Genomic DNA, 16,044 nt, shown 5'->3' on the forward strand with positions numbered 1-16,044 from the left:
GCATTTGAAATAATGATAACACATAAGGAAAATATTTACCTCGGCTTTACCAAAATTCAAAATACCTCCACTTTTGCTCTTTAGATTCATGGACTAATTTAATTCAAAATTAATAAAATTATAGAACTTTAAATTACTTCACACCAAAACTAATGTACTTTGGAAAGCATCATTAATATATTTATGCTCAGATCTAAATTTGATAATTGACGGTATAATAAATTTGATAATTGATGGTATAAATTGTGATTAGTAAATTAAATTGAGAGAATATTTTTAATTTTTTACTCTATATATTCAAAAATTAACCATTCATAATTTACACTATCTAATTCAAATATGAGAGCATACATACATTAAGGAGATTTTTAAGAGTATTGATTTTGATTTGAATTGATTCGGAGTTCTCTAGATATATTAACCAGCTTCGTCATTCAAAAATTCAAAAGTTTAATATTTTTCGAATCAAGGAGTCTTAGAAACTCTTGTTAGTGAGTATCATTATCCTAAGTTTTATAATAAGCTTATTATAAATTCTATCGAGCCTTTACATCGAATTCATATATGAAAGCATACATACATTAAGGAGACTTTTGGGAATACATTGATTTTAATTTTAAGAAATTTAGAATTCTTTTAAGTCTATAAGTCAGACGAAACTGATTGATGGACTTGGAGAAAAAGAGAAGGGATATTTCAAGAATATGTTACGTGATTTGAGTATTTTAAAACTTAGAAATGTGAAATAGGTAATAACGAAATTTTATTTTAGAATATGCTACGTGAATTTGGGTATTATAAATCTATTTATTTGTTTAAGTTTTTTTAATTTGGTTTTAAAAGGATTTAAAGTAAGTTCATCTCATTTTTATGCTCATCAAATGTGTAAAAGCTTGATAGAGTGCATATATAGCTTAAAAAGTTCATAATTCAACTAGATCAAATTGGAAGATTGTTGGATCAAGAGGTCAAGTTCAACAAAGAGTTTGAGAAATTGTTCATAATTCACGACTTAACGGTGACAATTTGTGTTCACGTCTTCAAACTGATTGTTCGTTTGATGCTTGAAAGTCAAAATTGTGAATTCGCTCGTAGTTGATGTTTTAGCTTGATTTCAAGTTAAGTCAAGATCTTAAAGCAAATTTAATCAACTAAAAGTCATTATTAATTAATTAAAGTATTGAGTAAACTTAAGAGTAGATTATAAACATTTTGTTCTAAAATAGATTCTATTTTAGTTCTAGTTAACTAGAGGAAGGACTTATTCAACTAAAGTTATTGAGTCGGATAGGTAGTTGATTGTTCAAAATAGAAGCTTTTGTTGGGATTGTATCAACTAGAGAGATCTTCAGTTGATTGGAATGTTATACATTGGAAGATATGCTTGTTATCATCATAATTAGAGTCGACTGAAAACCATTTGAGTTAATGGAAAGATTTGAGTATTTGATTAGAGAGATTCTTAGTCGATTGGCACCAAACTGGTTAGTGAAAAAAACTTGCTATCTTAGCCATTTGTAGGTGACTAAACTTGGTTTTAGTTAGCAAGACTTACAACTAGTTATTGGTAGATAAAATTTCCATATCTATATATGTTTCATTTGATTGAAGAAGATTTGAATCAACCGAAATTGAGAACAAAAAAGTCATTTGAGCTACTACGAGGAACGTCAAAGTAGAACGACAATTATTGTAAAATTCTTTGATTCACTCTGTCCCCAAGCATTTCCAACACCTCAAGGAGCTTAAAATGAACTAGAATTTAGGATTTAAGGTTAATATTTATGACCTAGGGAGAAAATCCATAAGCTAAATAATCGAGCATGGCTAATAAAAGCATAGATCCCATCTCATCGAGAGCAGTCAAGTATGAAGACTTGGTTTGATATTTATAGTTGACTAAGATTGGATTGCTACCAAATGACTTATAACTAGGCTTGTGCCCTTCGAGATGGGTCATTAGAAGGCATGACCTAAATAAGTTGGACCATCATGAGGTAAGGCCCCCTCGGAGTTCTTGTTGTGTTGGTATGCCGGGAGACTAGCTGGCAACTATACAAATTTGAAGCCTAATCATGTTTGATAGCGTGCATTTGATCTAACACATTTGATCATGTCTGAGAACAGGAACGGTTGACTCATCAATGAAGGGTTGTTCGTATTGGCTATCTAACAACTTACATGGTTTGAGGCCTACAAGGAGGAACACTCAAAGAAAGCGCATTAGAATGATGGTCGAGAGGATCCGGTCACAGCCACTCTAACGCTCAAGTTAGCTCTCTATGGGAGGAAAATAGTTGTTGGAAATTAGGGTTTGGATGTTGTGTGTGCATGTCATGTTCCATAAAGTTCACCAACCGTTTATAGGGACAGGGGTGGCTTCGTCACATCCTCCGCGTAATCCATAGGCGTTACCACGTTCTTCATGTTACTCACAAACGTTATCAAGTTCTCCGAAATAAAGGGTCATCATTGCCCATTTATTTCATAGTAAATGTCTACATTTTTCCATCTCTTCCGCCATGATGCATGCGTGATCCTCGCTTCTCCTTGCATAGGAATCGGTGGCGGCCTAGAGTTGGGAGTCGGTGGTAGCCAGGAGTTGGGAATCAAAGTCTTCCCTTGTTGACCCTACCTGCCATTCTTGCCCATGTTGTTGACCTTCTTAGTCATGTAGCTTTCGGAGAATGCCCCTATATCAACGGTCATCAAGTAAGCTTGAATTACATTCTCCGTCGCGGATGTCTATGTTTTTCCGCCGCTTTCATCATGATGCGTGCATGATCCTTGCTTCTCCCTACATAACGGTTCATTTGAGGACCACTCGGGATCAGTGGCGACCCGGAGTCCTTAGTCGGGAGTCGATGGTAGCCGGGAGTTAAGAGTCAGGAGTCATAGTCTTCCCTTATTGGCTCTACCTGCCATCCTTTCCCAATTGTTGATCTTCTTAGCCACACGACTTTCAGAGAATACCCCTTATCAACATTCATTGAATAAGCTTGAATTACATTCTCTAGTACACTGGATTCAACTTATCAAAAACAAACCCATCTCTTAACCATTGCCATGACTTTGTTTGGTGGGTTTGAATTATCCAACTTGGGTGGAGTTGTAATCGGCATTGACTAGCAGCATTCATTCTTAGGGAAAAATTCCTACTTTTGTCCTTGAAGATACAAACGATCGAACTTGGCATTCCATGTGTTCAAGACATGGGAGGATCACTTAAGATCCAAATTGCTTTTGGGCTTCCTTTGCAATGACTATATAAGTTGTCTTATGATTCAATTAAATTAAGTTATGTGTAGTGAACTAGTGATTAATTACTTTTGGACTTTCTTTGCGATGGCTATATAATTAAGCTAAGTTGTTTCACGGAAGAAATATGCGATAAAAAAGTTATATTGCTCTTCCATTTTCAAATATTTATCTTCATCCTTTAGAGACATCTATGTTTTCATCCATTTAGCATTGCAAAATTAAAAGAAGCATTAATAGTTTTCGATTCATATATTTGTCTCCTTTAGTAGAAAAACATCAAAAAAGCTCATGAGTTCAAAGAAAAATCAATAGTTCTGTTTTAGGTCATGATGAACTAGAGCGCAGGCAGCTGCCCTACCGCATGCTCTACGGCGGCCGCTTGCTTCAGCATGGCAGCTTGGATGACATGGCTGTAGGTTCCCTTCTCCATGAACAGCCGCGCGAAGTGGTGCTTGCAATAGAGGATGCCGTTTAGTGCAGCATACGATGCGGGCGTCAAGATGCACCCTCCCACCGAGCACTTGAAGCATGTCTTGTGGTAATTCTCCCCTTCCATCATCAACTGCAAATATTACATTGTAATTAATGAGTAGATTTGATATTTGATTTGATAAGAGCTTGTTTATGTTTATTCGATATATAAAATCAACAAAATGAATAAGTTTAAATATATATATGAACCTTCTCAAAAGAGTATGTTGTCTTCTTATAGGTGACACATTTATCTTGAGTTACAAAGAATACAAATTAAACAACCTTGTGATATCAAATTTACTTACTAACCAAACAAATTTTAAAATATAAATTTTTTAAAAAATTAAACAAGTTTAATTAAGATCTCAAAAATATATAAATAAATCAAACTCAAACTCATAAAAAAAGAAATCAAATTAAGTTTTAACAATCATTTCAATAACTTAATTCATTTTAGACCATGTTTGGATTGACTTAGCTCAATTATCTTATCAAATAAGTTTGAACAACACAAAACTATATACAATTCTACGCACAAACCTTCTCCAAAGGGTACGCTATCTTCTTGCAAGTGGCACATTTATCTTGAGTTCCAGAGAACATGGATGAGTACTTGCTCGGAATCCTCTCTCCGGACCTTGTGACTGAGAATCATATCAACCTTTCAATTAGTAAACAAATTTTTCTACCTCAAAGTACATCAATGGAAGATCGATCGATCACCGGTCGGGAACTTCTTCGTGAAGGTGCCGGTCTCCATGAAGAGCTGCTCGAAGTGTGGCTTGCAGTAAAGAATACCATCCATGGAAGAGTAGTTGCACATCTGAAACACCAATTCATGGCCATTACTACAATAAGGTGAAGTGCTTGTGCATTAATTAGTATTTCATTGATGAGTTGATGGTGATCAAGTAGGTACAGAGAGAGTTCCATTGCAGTGGCTGCACCGGAAGCAGGACTTGTGGTAGATGACTCCGTCGGTGGAGAGGAAGTCGACGAAGTGGACCGTCTTCTCGCAGGCCTTGCACTTGTCCTGGGTGCCACTGAAAGTCACTGCCATTGCGATGCCAATTAGGTCACTGCCTCTCCTCCTCTCTCTCTCTCTCTCTCCCTCCGGAAAGGATAGGAATGAAGGAATTGGGAGAGAGGTGATCAGAGGTGAGAGGTGAGAGGGGAGGAGGGGAGGAAGGGGAGTTAAAAGAGAGTCGAGAGGAGGGGAGGAAGGATAGGAGTGGAAAAAGGAGGAATCGAGAGTTCGAAACCACATGACTAAGTCAAGTTTCAATCACCAACATATTGATATGAAAATTACTATTTTTAGGGTAAGACCCAACAAATTCATACACAATTTGAATGTTTAAGATTCATATTTCCATATATATTCTTGATATCATATTTGAATTTCGATATGCTATGATTGATATATATAAGTTGTATGATTTGGCACAATCATTGTTAATTATTTGTTCATTAGGTGTGTCACCCCTAAAATTATCTTCATGTAGGATATATAATAAATGATTAAGAATTAATTATCATTATTAATTAGATAATTAATTATGAGTTAATTATGTTTGTTAATAAAGAATTCAATAGATTATGAATTTATTTATTTATTTATTTAAATTAAAAAAGAAGGTAATTATGAACTTAAGAGTTAATTTGTATAATTAGAATTTGAAGGTTTAAACTAAAAACATTAATTAAAAATTTTAATTTGAGATAAATGACACCCTATGTCACTACACCAACAACATGTGACAAGCCTTGTCATTGCATTAACAACCTATGACAAGCGTTCATGAGTTAATGCCTTCCTCACAATAATAGATGATAGCACCTTTATATTAGAATATATTAATTTATATATATATATATACACATCTATATCGATTAAGTTTCAGGTGGACAATTTGACCCCGTAGCTCAGCTCCCAAATAAATTCAGGAAGTAAGGTCACTTTTGACATGGTGCTCCGACATTACTAGTTATTCAAATACCACTATATAACATGAGGGGCATCGTCATGTTAGAATAATATAGTAAAAATTAATTACATTCATTTCAGATATTCTTCACAGTTTATCCTAAAATTTAAGTAAATCACATGATTAACTTATAATTGACCACTAAATGAATAGAGGATAGGAGCAATTTTTTTTTGAGATCATATATACTTGTCGGAAATTGATCTATATTTTATTATAATAAATCTATCACCCTCTAACTAACTGTGCACCCCTGTCCCTCATGGGGACACCTTTATGTTAGAATATTGTAGTAAAAAAATAACTACGCTTAACCCAAGTACCCTTCACAGTCCGTCTCTAAATTATGTGAAGAGAAGTAAACTACGAAGTCAACTTATATGCATCCATCAAATGACTAAGGGGTGGAAGGAATTTTTCACAAAACTTTTATGTTAGAATATAAACTTAGGGGGTACTTGGTTGATGAGTTTAGGAATAAGGGAATGAAATTATAGTAAAAGATAATGTTTGGATTATGGGTTTGAGAATGATATTTTGGGAATGATTACTAGATTTATGGGAATCAATCAAACTCATATAATTTGATGAGTTTCATTTCCATTCCTATTATCATTCCACCCTACTATTAAATCCATACTCATAGTCATTGCCATCATTTAATCAAACGCCCCCTTATATCATATGGGTAACATAAAGGATGGAAGCTTATTATGGATTCATCATCTCAGTTGTTCCTTTTAAGCTAACCTCATGAATATAAAGAGAGATAAATTTAAATACACAGATGGACAATCGATGTTATGTATCTAACTCTTATAAATACTAACGATTATACTGAATAGTAGGTATGAATCATAAATATACAGAATTTGCAAATCATATGTGATACGGTTGGTAATGGAGGGACCCAAAGAGGAAAGGATTAGAGGAGTCAAAAGCCAGGTGGCGATCAAAAGTCAAGAGGAGGTGGCAGTCAATAATCATGGCGACTTGGCGGTCGGAAAATCAGGTGGAGGGGGCAGTCAGAGTTCAGCATGGGGGGTAGCCAAGGGTCAGACAGACTTGTTGATCGTGAGAAAAGATGTAGGAGAATGAGAGAGAGCCAGGCGGAAGTAAATCGGGATCGGCAGAGCCGGGAGGAAGCAAATTGAGATCGGCAGAGCCAGGAGGAAGCAAATTGGGATCGGCAAAGTCAGGAGGAGGCAAAATGGGGATCGGCAGAGCCAGGAGGAAGCAAATTGGGATCGGCAAAGCCAGGAGGAGGCAAAATGGGGATCGGCAGAGCCAGGAGGAAGCAAATTGGGATCGGCCGAGCCAGGAGGAAGCAAAATGGGGATCGGCAAAGCCAGGAGGAAGCAAATTGGGATCGGCAGAGCCAGGCGGAAGTAAATCGGGATCGGCAGAGCCAGAAGGAAGCAAATTGGGATCGGCAGAGCCAGGAGGAAGCAAATTGGGATCGGCAAAGCCAGGAGAAAGCAAAATGGGGATCGGCAGAGCCAGGAGGAAGCAAATTGGGATCGGTAGAGCCAGGCGGAAGTAAATCGGGATCGGCAGAGCCAGGAGGAAGCAAATCGGGATCGGCAGAGCCAGGAGGAAGCAAATTGGGATCGGCAAAGCCAGGAGGAAGCAAAATGGGGATCGGCAAAGTCAGGAGGAAGCAAATTGGGATCGGCAGAGCCAGGCTGAAGTAAACCGGGATCGGCAGAGCCAGGCGGAAGCAAATCGGGATCGGCAGAGCCAGGAGGAAGCAAATCGGGATCGGCAGAGCCAGGAGGAAGCAAATTGAGATCGGCAGAGCTGAGTAGAGTCAGCTCGATCTACAGGTTTACGGTGGAGGGCCAGGAAATACAAAGCGCAGAGGCAGGTCACAATGGATCGGAGAAGCTAAGTAGTGTGGGTGCGGAGAATTTCAGCGGTCCTGCGAGAATAATCATTACATTCCAATAGTGCAAGCGAAGGCGGAGGTTCCTGAAATGAAAAGATGCCCTCACAACCAGTAACAGCTTGCCAGCTGTCTCTCGCTACAAGACAAAACCTATGCGCAAAGGCGGAGGTCCCTAAACAGAAAGATGCTTCCACGACAAATGGCGATACGACAAGTGTCTGGGACTAGACGACAAAGCCCAGTGTCTAACGTTTTCTGACAGGATGGCAGGTTCTACGAGGGACAAGGCATAAAAGGGGAAGAGATCCCTCGTACGCAGGTACGCGCACACACTCCCTCGTCACTTTCTTCCACAACTGTTTTTTCTTCTTCTCTCTGCTTTTTTCTGGGGAAAAAAGGACCTGACTTGAGCGTCGGAGGGCCTGATCCGGGGACTTTTTCCCTGGGTTTCGGTCTCTAACGTGAAGGGGGAGATCGTCTGAGTATGCGCAGGGTCCTGCAGCAGCGTCAGCCACCCGTGGGAGCCGAATCACCTGCGACTTCCCGTCAACAATCGGGACACCTCGACCAGCCTCCGTCCGACTCAGCCTCCGGACGGGATCAAATTTGGCGCCGTCTGTGGGAACACAACAATCTGTTCCGGAGCGTGAAGATGGAGGACTCTGGTCGCAGCTCTAGCAGGAGGATCAACGTAACCATGACCGCGGGGGAGTACGAGCTCTTCAAGGAGGTTAGAAAGCAAGCCGCCTCTGAGAAGCAAGGAACAGTTTCACGTCCCCGCCTAGCACCTGAAACGTCCAAAGAACCGGCTCCCGCCTCCGACAGGGGCTCAAAGAGGAAGCAGCAGGAAGAACTCCCTCGTACTTCATTCCGGGAGCCTCGCCGCAACTATCATCGGGTCGAACCTCGTGCGCACAGTCCAAAGAAAGAGGAGCCGCCGGCGTCGGTGGCGGAAAGCTCTCTACATCCACCTCGGGATTCCGAAAAGGGGAAAGCTATAATCCCTGCCAGAGATCTGCCTGAGGATCCGGATGACAAAGTACCCTTCTCGGCTCAGATCCTGAGGGAAAGCCTGCCCAAGGGATATCGAGCCCCGAACATTGGAGAATACGATGGGAGCAAGGACCCGGAAGAGCACCTGAGGAAGTTTAAGAATGCGGCTATCTTGTATCAGTACAGCGACGCTGTCAAATGCCGAGTATTCCTACATACCCTGTCCGGGTCGGCACAAAAGTGCTTCGATGGATTGCCCCCGGAGTCCATCAATCGCTTCATGGATTTCAAAGCAGCCTTCCTGCGTCGGTTCGCCAGTAGTGGTAAGTATCAAAAAACCGACCACTGTCTTTTTGCTCTCAAGCAGGATTCGACTGAGCCCTTGCGGAGCTACATCAACCGGTTCAGTCAGGTGGCCAATGACGTCCCCTCCGCCACCTCAGAAATATTGATGAACGCCTTCTCCCACGGATTGCGAGAAGGGGAATTCTTTAGGGACCTCATCAAAAACCCCGCCCGAAGCTTCGACGATATGGTGGAGAAAGCTTCTTGCTACATCAAGGTGGAAGAAGCGCAGGCCGCTAGGCGGAAAGCCGAAAAGACGATGGCTACAGGCAACCGACTTGAAAGGAGAGCACCGCAGCCAGCTCAGCCCTTCCAGCGAGGTCAACCCAGGCCTGCCCCCCAACCCGCTCAGGGAGTCAGGCCAGCCCCGCGAATCGCCGCCGTACACGCGCCCAGGCCTGGACCAAGGGGGGCACCATATTGCACATATCATCGGTCCAGGACGCACGATCTCAGTAACTGCTTTCAATTCGCCCGTGACTCCAGGCGAGCTGCGGAGCAGGGCTTGCCTCCCCCGGCGCTGGCGCCCTAAATACAGAGAATGGAGGAGGAACGAGCTGCAGCTGGGCGTGCTCGGCAGACCAGGCCCGACCTAGCCGGCCCATCTAACCAAGCTGGCCCAGGCGAAGACCGAAGAGATGCCGGAGAACTGGATAACCGGGGCAACCTTGCTGTGCGAGAGATTGGTATGATTTCAGGAGGGCCCACTGACGGGGACTCAGGCTGAGCCCGTAAGTCACACGTCCGGCGGTTGTATGTCGGAGCCGTGGGGTGCAACCACGAGCAGGCCTCCGGCCCTGTTATGAGTTTTGGGCCTCAAGATCTGGAGGGTCTGGAGCTGCCCCACGACGATGCCCTCATAATCAAGGCTGTTATTGCTAATAGCCGAGTGGCTCGGGTCTTTGTGGATACCGGGAGCTCGGTCAACATTTTATTCAGGGCTGCGTTTGAGGAGATGCAGATCGACGTCGCTGAGCTCCAACCTGTAACCACTTCCTTGTATGGGTTTACAGGTAATGAAGTCAAACCCATGGGTCAGATCAAGCTGGCCATTTCCATGGGCACTGAGCCATTGGTGCGCACTCGGAGGAGCACCTTCATTGTGGTGGATTCGCCTTCCTCCTACAACGTCATCCTGGGAAGGCCAGTCCTGCATGAGTTCCGGGCTGCCGTTTCCACCTTTCACCAGAAGATCAAGTTCTCGGTTGGCGAGCAGGTCGGAGAAGTCAAGGGAGAGCAAAAGGTATCTCGCAGCTGTTACATCGATATGGTCCGGGTGGAGGCGCGCAAGAGCCGGCGGACTCAGGATGGCGGTGTACATGCCACCCAGGAAGAGCCTCTGCCTATTGCTGAGGAGCCTGTCTCCTGCGAAGATATTCAGTTGTATCCTGACAGAGCTGAGAGCATCACTCGCATTGCTAGTGATCTGTCGCCGGAGCTGAAGGCGGAGCTGATACAATGCCTGATCCGCAACAGAGACGTCTTTCCTTGGTCCCCGGAAGAATTGCCCGGGGTCAAACCAGAAGTAGCTGAGAACAAGCTGCATACTATACCCGAGGCCAAGCCAGTCAAGCAGAAGAAGAGGAACTTCTCCGCCGACCAAAATAAGATTATCCGGGCTGAAGTAGATCAGCTCAGGAAGGCAGGACATGTTCGAGAGGTGCAATTCCCATCCTGGTTTTCCAACGTCGTATTGGTGAAGAAGCCCAACAACAAGTGGAGGGTGTGCATATACTTTCGCGACCTCAACAAAGCCACCCCCAAAGATTGTTACCCTCTCCCGCGGATCGACCAGGTGGTGGATTCAACTGCTGGCTGTGAAAGGATATGCATGATGGACGCTTATCAGGGATACCACCAGATACCCCTGGCTAAGAAGGATCAGGAGAAGGTTAGTTTCATAATAGCTGATGGTACTTTCTGCTATACTGTCATGCCGTTTGGGCTCAGGAACGCTGGAGCTACCTACCAAAGGATGATGGATAAGGTTTTTCGGAGTCAGATCGGACGGAACGTAGAAGTCTATGTTGACGACATCTTGATCAAGTCCCCCCTGGCGTCCAGCCTAATAAGAGATGTAGAAGAAACTTGCGGGACTCTGAGGCAATATGGGGTGAAGCTGAATCCCCTGAAGTGTCTGTTCGAGGCCAAAGGAGGTAAGTTTCTGGGCTATCTGGTGACCGAGCGAGGGATTGAAGCCAACCCAGAGAAGGTGCAGGCACTTCGGAACATGCAGATCCCTCAGAATCTGAAGGAAACGCAGAAGCTGGTCGGCAGGATAACGGCGCTGTCCCGATTCATCTCCAGATCTGCAGATAGAGCGGCGCCCTTCTTCAAAGTGCTCAGGAAAGCGGCCAAGTTTCAGTGGACTGAAGAATGCACACAGGCCTTTGAGGAGCTAAAGCAATACCTGGAGTCCTTACCATCACTGTTCAAGCCTGTTGTGGGAGCGCCCCTTTGGGTTTACTTGTCAGCTACCCCCGAGGCCGTGGGGGCCATGCTGGTAAAGGAGCAGGACAATGTACAACGACCAGTGTATTTTTTCAATCATCTATTGAAGGGGGCTGAATCTTGGTATACGGCCCTAGAGAAGTTGGTTTATAGACTTGTTCTAATGGCTCGGCGCCTCCGATCGTATTTTCTGGCGCATCCCATCACCGTCCTGACAAACAGTACTATGGGCCGAGCCCTCACCAAGGTGGAGGTAGCGGGCCGGCTTATCAAATGGGCGACCGAGCTAGGGGAATATAATATACAGTATCAGCCCCGAACCGCGATCAAAGCACAAGCTCTGGCGGATTTCTTGACAGAAGTTTATCAGGCCGACTCGGAGGAAGTCTGGAAGATTTATGTAGACGGATCAGCTACTCATCGGGGAAGTGACGTAGGCGCACTTCTAATATCCCCACAGGGAGATATCATGCAGCTGGCTGTACGGCTGAATTTCAGAGCTACCAATAATGAGGCGGAGTATGAAGCCCTATTGGCAGGTTTGCAAGCAGCTCGGCATGTGGGGGCAAGCAAAGTTGTAATACATTCAGATTCGCAGCTAGTAACTCAGCAGGTGACCGAACACTTCGAAGCAAACAACGAAAAGATGCAAGTTTACAAGGAAGCCTATGAGAAGATGAGGAAAGATTTTAAAAAAGTCACAGTTACCAAGATTCCCAGGGCTGAAAATGAAAGGGCAAATGAATTAGCTAAAATGGCCAGCTCTCTGACTACTTGGGTGCTGGATAGATCTATAGCATAGACCTTCCTTATAGCTCAGATCGACCTGCAAAATAATCTGGGCGAAGTAATTGATTGGAGGGCGCCCATAATGAGTTTCCTCCAGCAAGGGATTGTACCCACCAACCTAGAAGAGGCACGTATGCTCAGGAGACAGGCCCATCCTTATATCATGATCGGAGATCAACTCTACAAAAGGTCTTTCTCTAGACCTCTGCTCAAATGCTTGAATATGGAAGAAGCGGATCAGGCCTTACGGGAGATACACTTGGGATGCTGCGGTAATCACGCGGGTGGAAGAACGCTGGCTCGGAAAGTACTATTGGCTGGATATTTCTGGCCTACCTTGCAGAAGGACGCACAGAAGTTGGTGAATACTTGTCTGTCATGCCAAAGGTACCAGAATCTGATGCACCGACCTACAGAGGTGCTGAGAACTTCTATAGTGTCTTGCCCGTTTGATCAGTGGGGTATGGATATCGTAGGTCCTTTCCCGATGGCTACGGGGCAAAGGTGTTTCTTGCTGGTAGCAGTGGATTACTTCTCCAAGTGGGTGGAAGCGGAGGCTCTGGCCAAAATCACTGAAGATGCGGTGATCCAGTTCTTATGGAAGAATATCTTTTGCAGATTCGGCCTGCCTCACAAACTGGTGTCAGACAATGGTAGGCAATTTCAAGGGCGCAAGATACAAGATTGGTGCAAGGGGTTTGGCATAACTCAGGCCTTCACTTCGGTGGCGCATCCGCAAAGCAATGGTCAAACAGAGGTAGTCAACCGAGAAATAGTGCGGGGGCTCAAAGTCAAGCTGGATCATACGGGAGGCAGTTGGGTGGACGAGCTACCAAACATCTTATGGGCCTATCGTACAACACCCCGAGAAAGTACAGGTCTGATACCTTTCCATTTGGTGTATGGCAATGAAGCAGTGGTACCTCTGGAAGTTGGGATACCGTCCGTGAGAAGAACGATGTATGACGAAGGGAACGCAGAGCGACGGCTGGCCGAGCTAGATTTCATCAGTGAAATCCGTGAGCAAACAGCTGCCAGGTTGGAGGCCTGTGGACAAAGAATGAGGCAGAACTATAACAGAAGGGTGACTCCCCGATTCTTCGGAGAAGGAGATCTCATTTGGAAGCAGATAAAGCCCTTAGGGGAAGTGACGAAGTTGGCTCCGCAATGGGACGGACCGTACAAAGTTATCAAGAAATTGGCATCGGGAGCCTATTATTTGCAGGACGCTCAAGGAAGGAAGCTGGATCGACCTTGGAGTGCTAACTACCTACAGCCCTATCGAGTTTGAGGGGGCTGGCTCTGTGGACGTAGGCCGGATCAGACGAAGGGCATGGAGACAGTAGGAGAGTCAAGTGAAAACTCGAAAAAGACAAATGTACATGTAACAATTTCCCAGTTTAAGTGGCTAGTACAGATCATTTGAAAGGAGCAAAAATCTCATCCGGAAAGCCTTGAACGATTTGGTCGTGATTCAAGAAGTCTGCTGGGGGGATAGAGCTCAGGAAGCCCTGTGCGTGCAGTTGCCTGATGACTCCAGCCGCCGTATAGGGCACGGTCGTAGCAAAGCGTGCCCCAGCCTGGGACAGAAATTCGGGGGAAGTCAGATAGGACATTCGACTTAGTAGGCAACGGTCCTCCTCTCCTTCTTGATAGACGGTTAAGGCGGTGGATACCCCAGTTAACGCCGCTCGGGACTGTGACAGTTCTGCTTTCAGCGCCAGCAATTCAGCTGCCTGAGTCTCCAACTGTGCCGCCTGGACCTCCAGTTTATTGTTCTTGTCCTGCAGAAGAGTATTCTTGGATTGTATTTCCTGAGCTTGGTGGGCTAGTTGCTGCTGAAACCCCGCCTCAGATGCAGCTCTCTCCTCCCTCATAGCTCGGAGCTCATCCTTCACCTGTATCAGGGACCGTTTCTATCGGTCGGTCTGATTGGTTAGGGCCTGAATCTCCGCTCGCAAAGCATAACTGGCCTGGGCGGGGTCATTCAATTGCAACTCTAATTCGGAGACTCTCTCCTGGAGTTCTTTGCTTTCATGATGAAGGGTGTGGAAAGATTGGTTCAGCACTAGGGATTCTGCATGAGTCTGGAGGAAAGATATAACCCTCAGTTAAGACCAACCACTACCCAGTAGAAGGTGAAGAGTACTTACTTTAGCCCAGGACTTCGAGAACCTGTCCATCTGGGCTAATGGAGGTGCGTCACCCATTTGATCCATGCTCTCTGCCCACAAACTGTCGAGACAGCCTTTCATCATCAGAAGGCTTGCAGGGGCGTCGGGCCGCCGAGCTAGAGTAGCTTCAGAGGGGATGGTGGTCCTGTAACGATGGCGGGCGGAGAAGGAAGGTTGAGAAGGGCCGGCGTCAGCACCAGGAGGGGCCGGAGTTGGCTCAGGAGCGGGCTCAGTGGGCACCGGGTTTTGATGATCGCCGGGGCTGTCTCCCTCTGCAGCAGTAGGAGCAGAGCGGAACGCAGCTGGTCGCCCCCTGTAGGGGTTAGGAGAAGCTGTCAGATAAGGGAAATAGATGTAAAGAGGGAAGTAATGTCAGAGCCAGTCACGACAGTAGCAAGGGGCAGCATGATCATATGAAAAAAAGCAAAACCAAGCGTTAATGAAGTCAGACCTGGTCTTCGGCGCCGCCTGTGAAGCAGGGGCTGGTTATCAGAGTCAGAATCATCAGAGCAAGGCTGACCCAGTGAAGAGGCCGCCGCACCCCTGTCTGTGTCGCCCCGTCCGGATGAGCTCGGACCTGCACGATGAAGAGCTGCGCGATCGCGTCTGGATGATCGCGAGGCTCCTCGGAAGGCGCTTCTGGCCGGGCGAGTGGCTTGGCCCCGACCCCGACCTCGGCTCAAGGCGGCAGGGGAAGGAGAAGCGGCGTGTAAGGCAGGGCTGGGAGCAGGCTGAGTCGCTGCCCCGACTGTGGCAGACCCAAGGTGAGGGAGTAGCCTCCTGCCCAAGATTGCCCGACTGCGCCGCATTATCTCCCGGTCATCGAGGGGCAGAGGCAGAACCTCCGACGCACGATACAAAACTTCAGCTGAAGCCGCCAACATGAGAAGTCACTATCACAGGGAAAGTGATCAAAAAGGAGGCACTCAACACGAACTTACCCAAGGAGCGCGGTGTGTCAGAAGTACAACGACTTAGTCTGAAAAAAGAAAGTAGATCTTCAGATAGTAATCTCGTCAGATTCAAGCGCCATTCCCCCAATCGATCAGCAGCCGTGGCATAAGAGAGGTCCATATGGAATTCATTCAGCGCTGGAGTCATAGGCAGTTCAGGTTGCCAATGCGTGGGCCAGTCTGTTTCCTCCGGAAACCGGAGAAAAAAGAACTTTTTCCTCCAGTTCGCACTGAGAGGAGGGAGAGAAGAAAAGAAAGTAGTCTGGCTGCGGGCTTGGAAATCAAAAAGACCATCGGCGCGCCGAACGAGAGCGAAGAAGCAATGAAAAAGGGGAGCCGACCAAGAAACCTCACAAACTTCGCAGAGTATTACAAACCCACATAAAATCTTTATTGAGTTGGGGGTTAGCTGACCTAAGGGAATTTTAAAGTAGTAACACACTCCCAACAAAAAAGAATGCGGGGGTAGACGAAGGCCAGATACGAACTGCTCAGTAAAGAAAGTACAAGAGTCCGGCGGGGGATTGAAGTACAAGTTCACACCAGTAGGAATGATGTGGCGAAAGCTAGTAGGGATTTCATAAGTGTACCGTAAGTCATCCCAATCTAACTCAGCGAAAGTTGAAGCGTCTGGGAAATGCTCCGCCAGCAAGGAAGCCCAAGAAGGAGAAGCCATTACAAGGAAGATTATCTCAGGTGGCAGAAGGAACAGACGAAAAGGGGAAGCT

General features: G+C 45.4%; 1 protein-coding gene across 1 annotated transcript; it reads right to left on the reverse strand.

Annotated features, from left to right (window-relative positions):
• Positions 1 to 3,595: 3,595 nt before the first annotated feature.
• Positions 3,596 to 4,795, reverse strand: LOC122023346 (LIM domain-containing protein PLIM2b-like). The gene is made up of 4 exons (XM_042581397.1): positions 4,655 to 4,795; positions 4,459 to 4,558; positions 4,276 to 4,379; positions 3,596 to 3,823 (listed from the first exon to the last, which is right to left on the reverse strand). Exons 1-4 carry the CDS (start codon positions 4,793 to 4,795, stop codon positions 3,596 to 3,598), a joined length of 573 nt encoding a protein of 190 aa, XP_042437331.1.
• Positions 4,796 to 16,044: the final 11,249 nt, after the last annotated feature.

Source organism: Zingiber officinale, chromosome 9B (genome assembly GCF_018446385.1).
Source record: "Zingiber officinale cultivar Zhangliang chromosome 9B, Zo_v1.1, whole genome shotgun sequence".
Lineage (NCBI taxonomy): Eukaryota > Viridiplantae > Streptophyta > Magnoliopsida > Zingiberales > Zingiberaceae > Zingiber > Zingiber officinale.

What these genes read in the sequence shown, in the direction of transcription:
- LOC122023346 (XM_042581397.1), bottom strand. Translation starts at nt 4,795, where the DNA reads ATGGCAGTGACTTTCAGTGGCACCCAGGACAAGTGCAAGGCCTGCGAG. An exon ending in ACTGCAATGGAACTCTCTCT is followed by an intron (nt 4,559 to 4,654) that starts GTACCTACTTGA and finishes TTGGTGTTTCAG; the next exon opens with ATGTGCAACTACTCTTCCAT. An exon ending in CACGAAGAAGTTCCCGACCG is followed by an intron (nt 4,380 to 4,458) that starts GTGATCGATCGA and finishes TATGATTCTCAG; the next exon opens with TCACAAGGTCCGGAGAGAGG.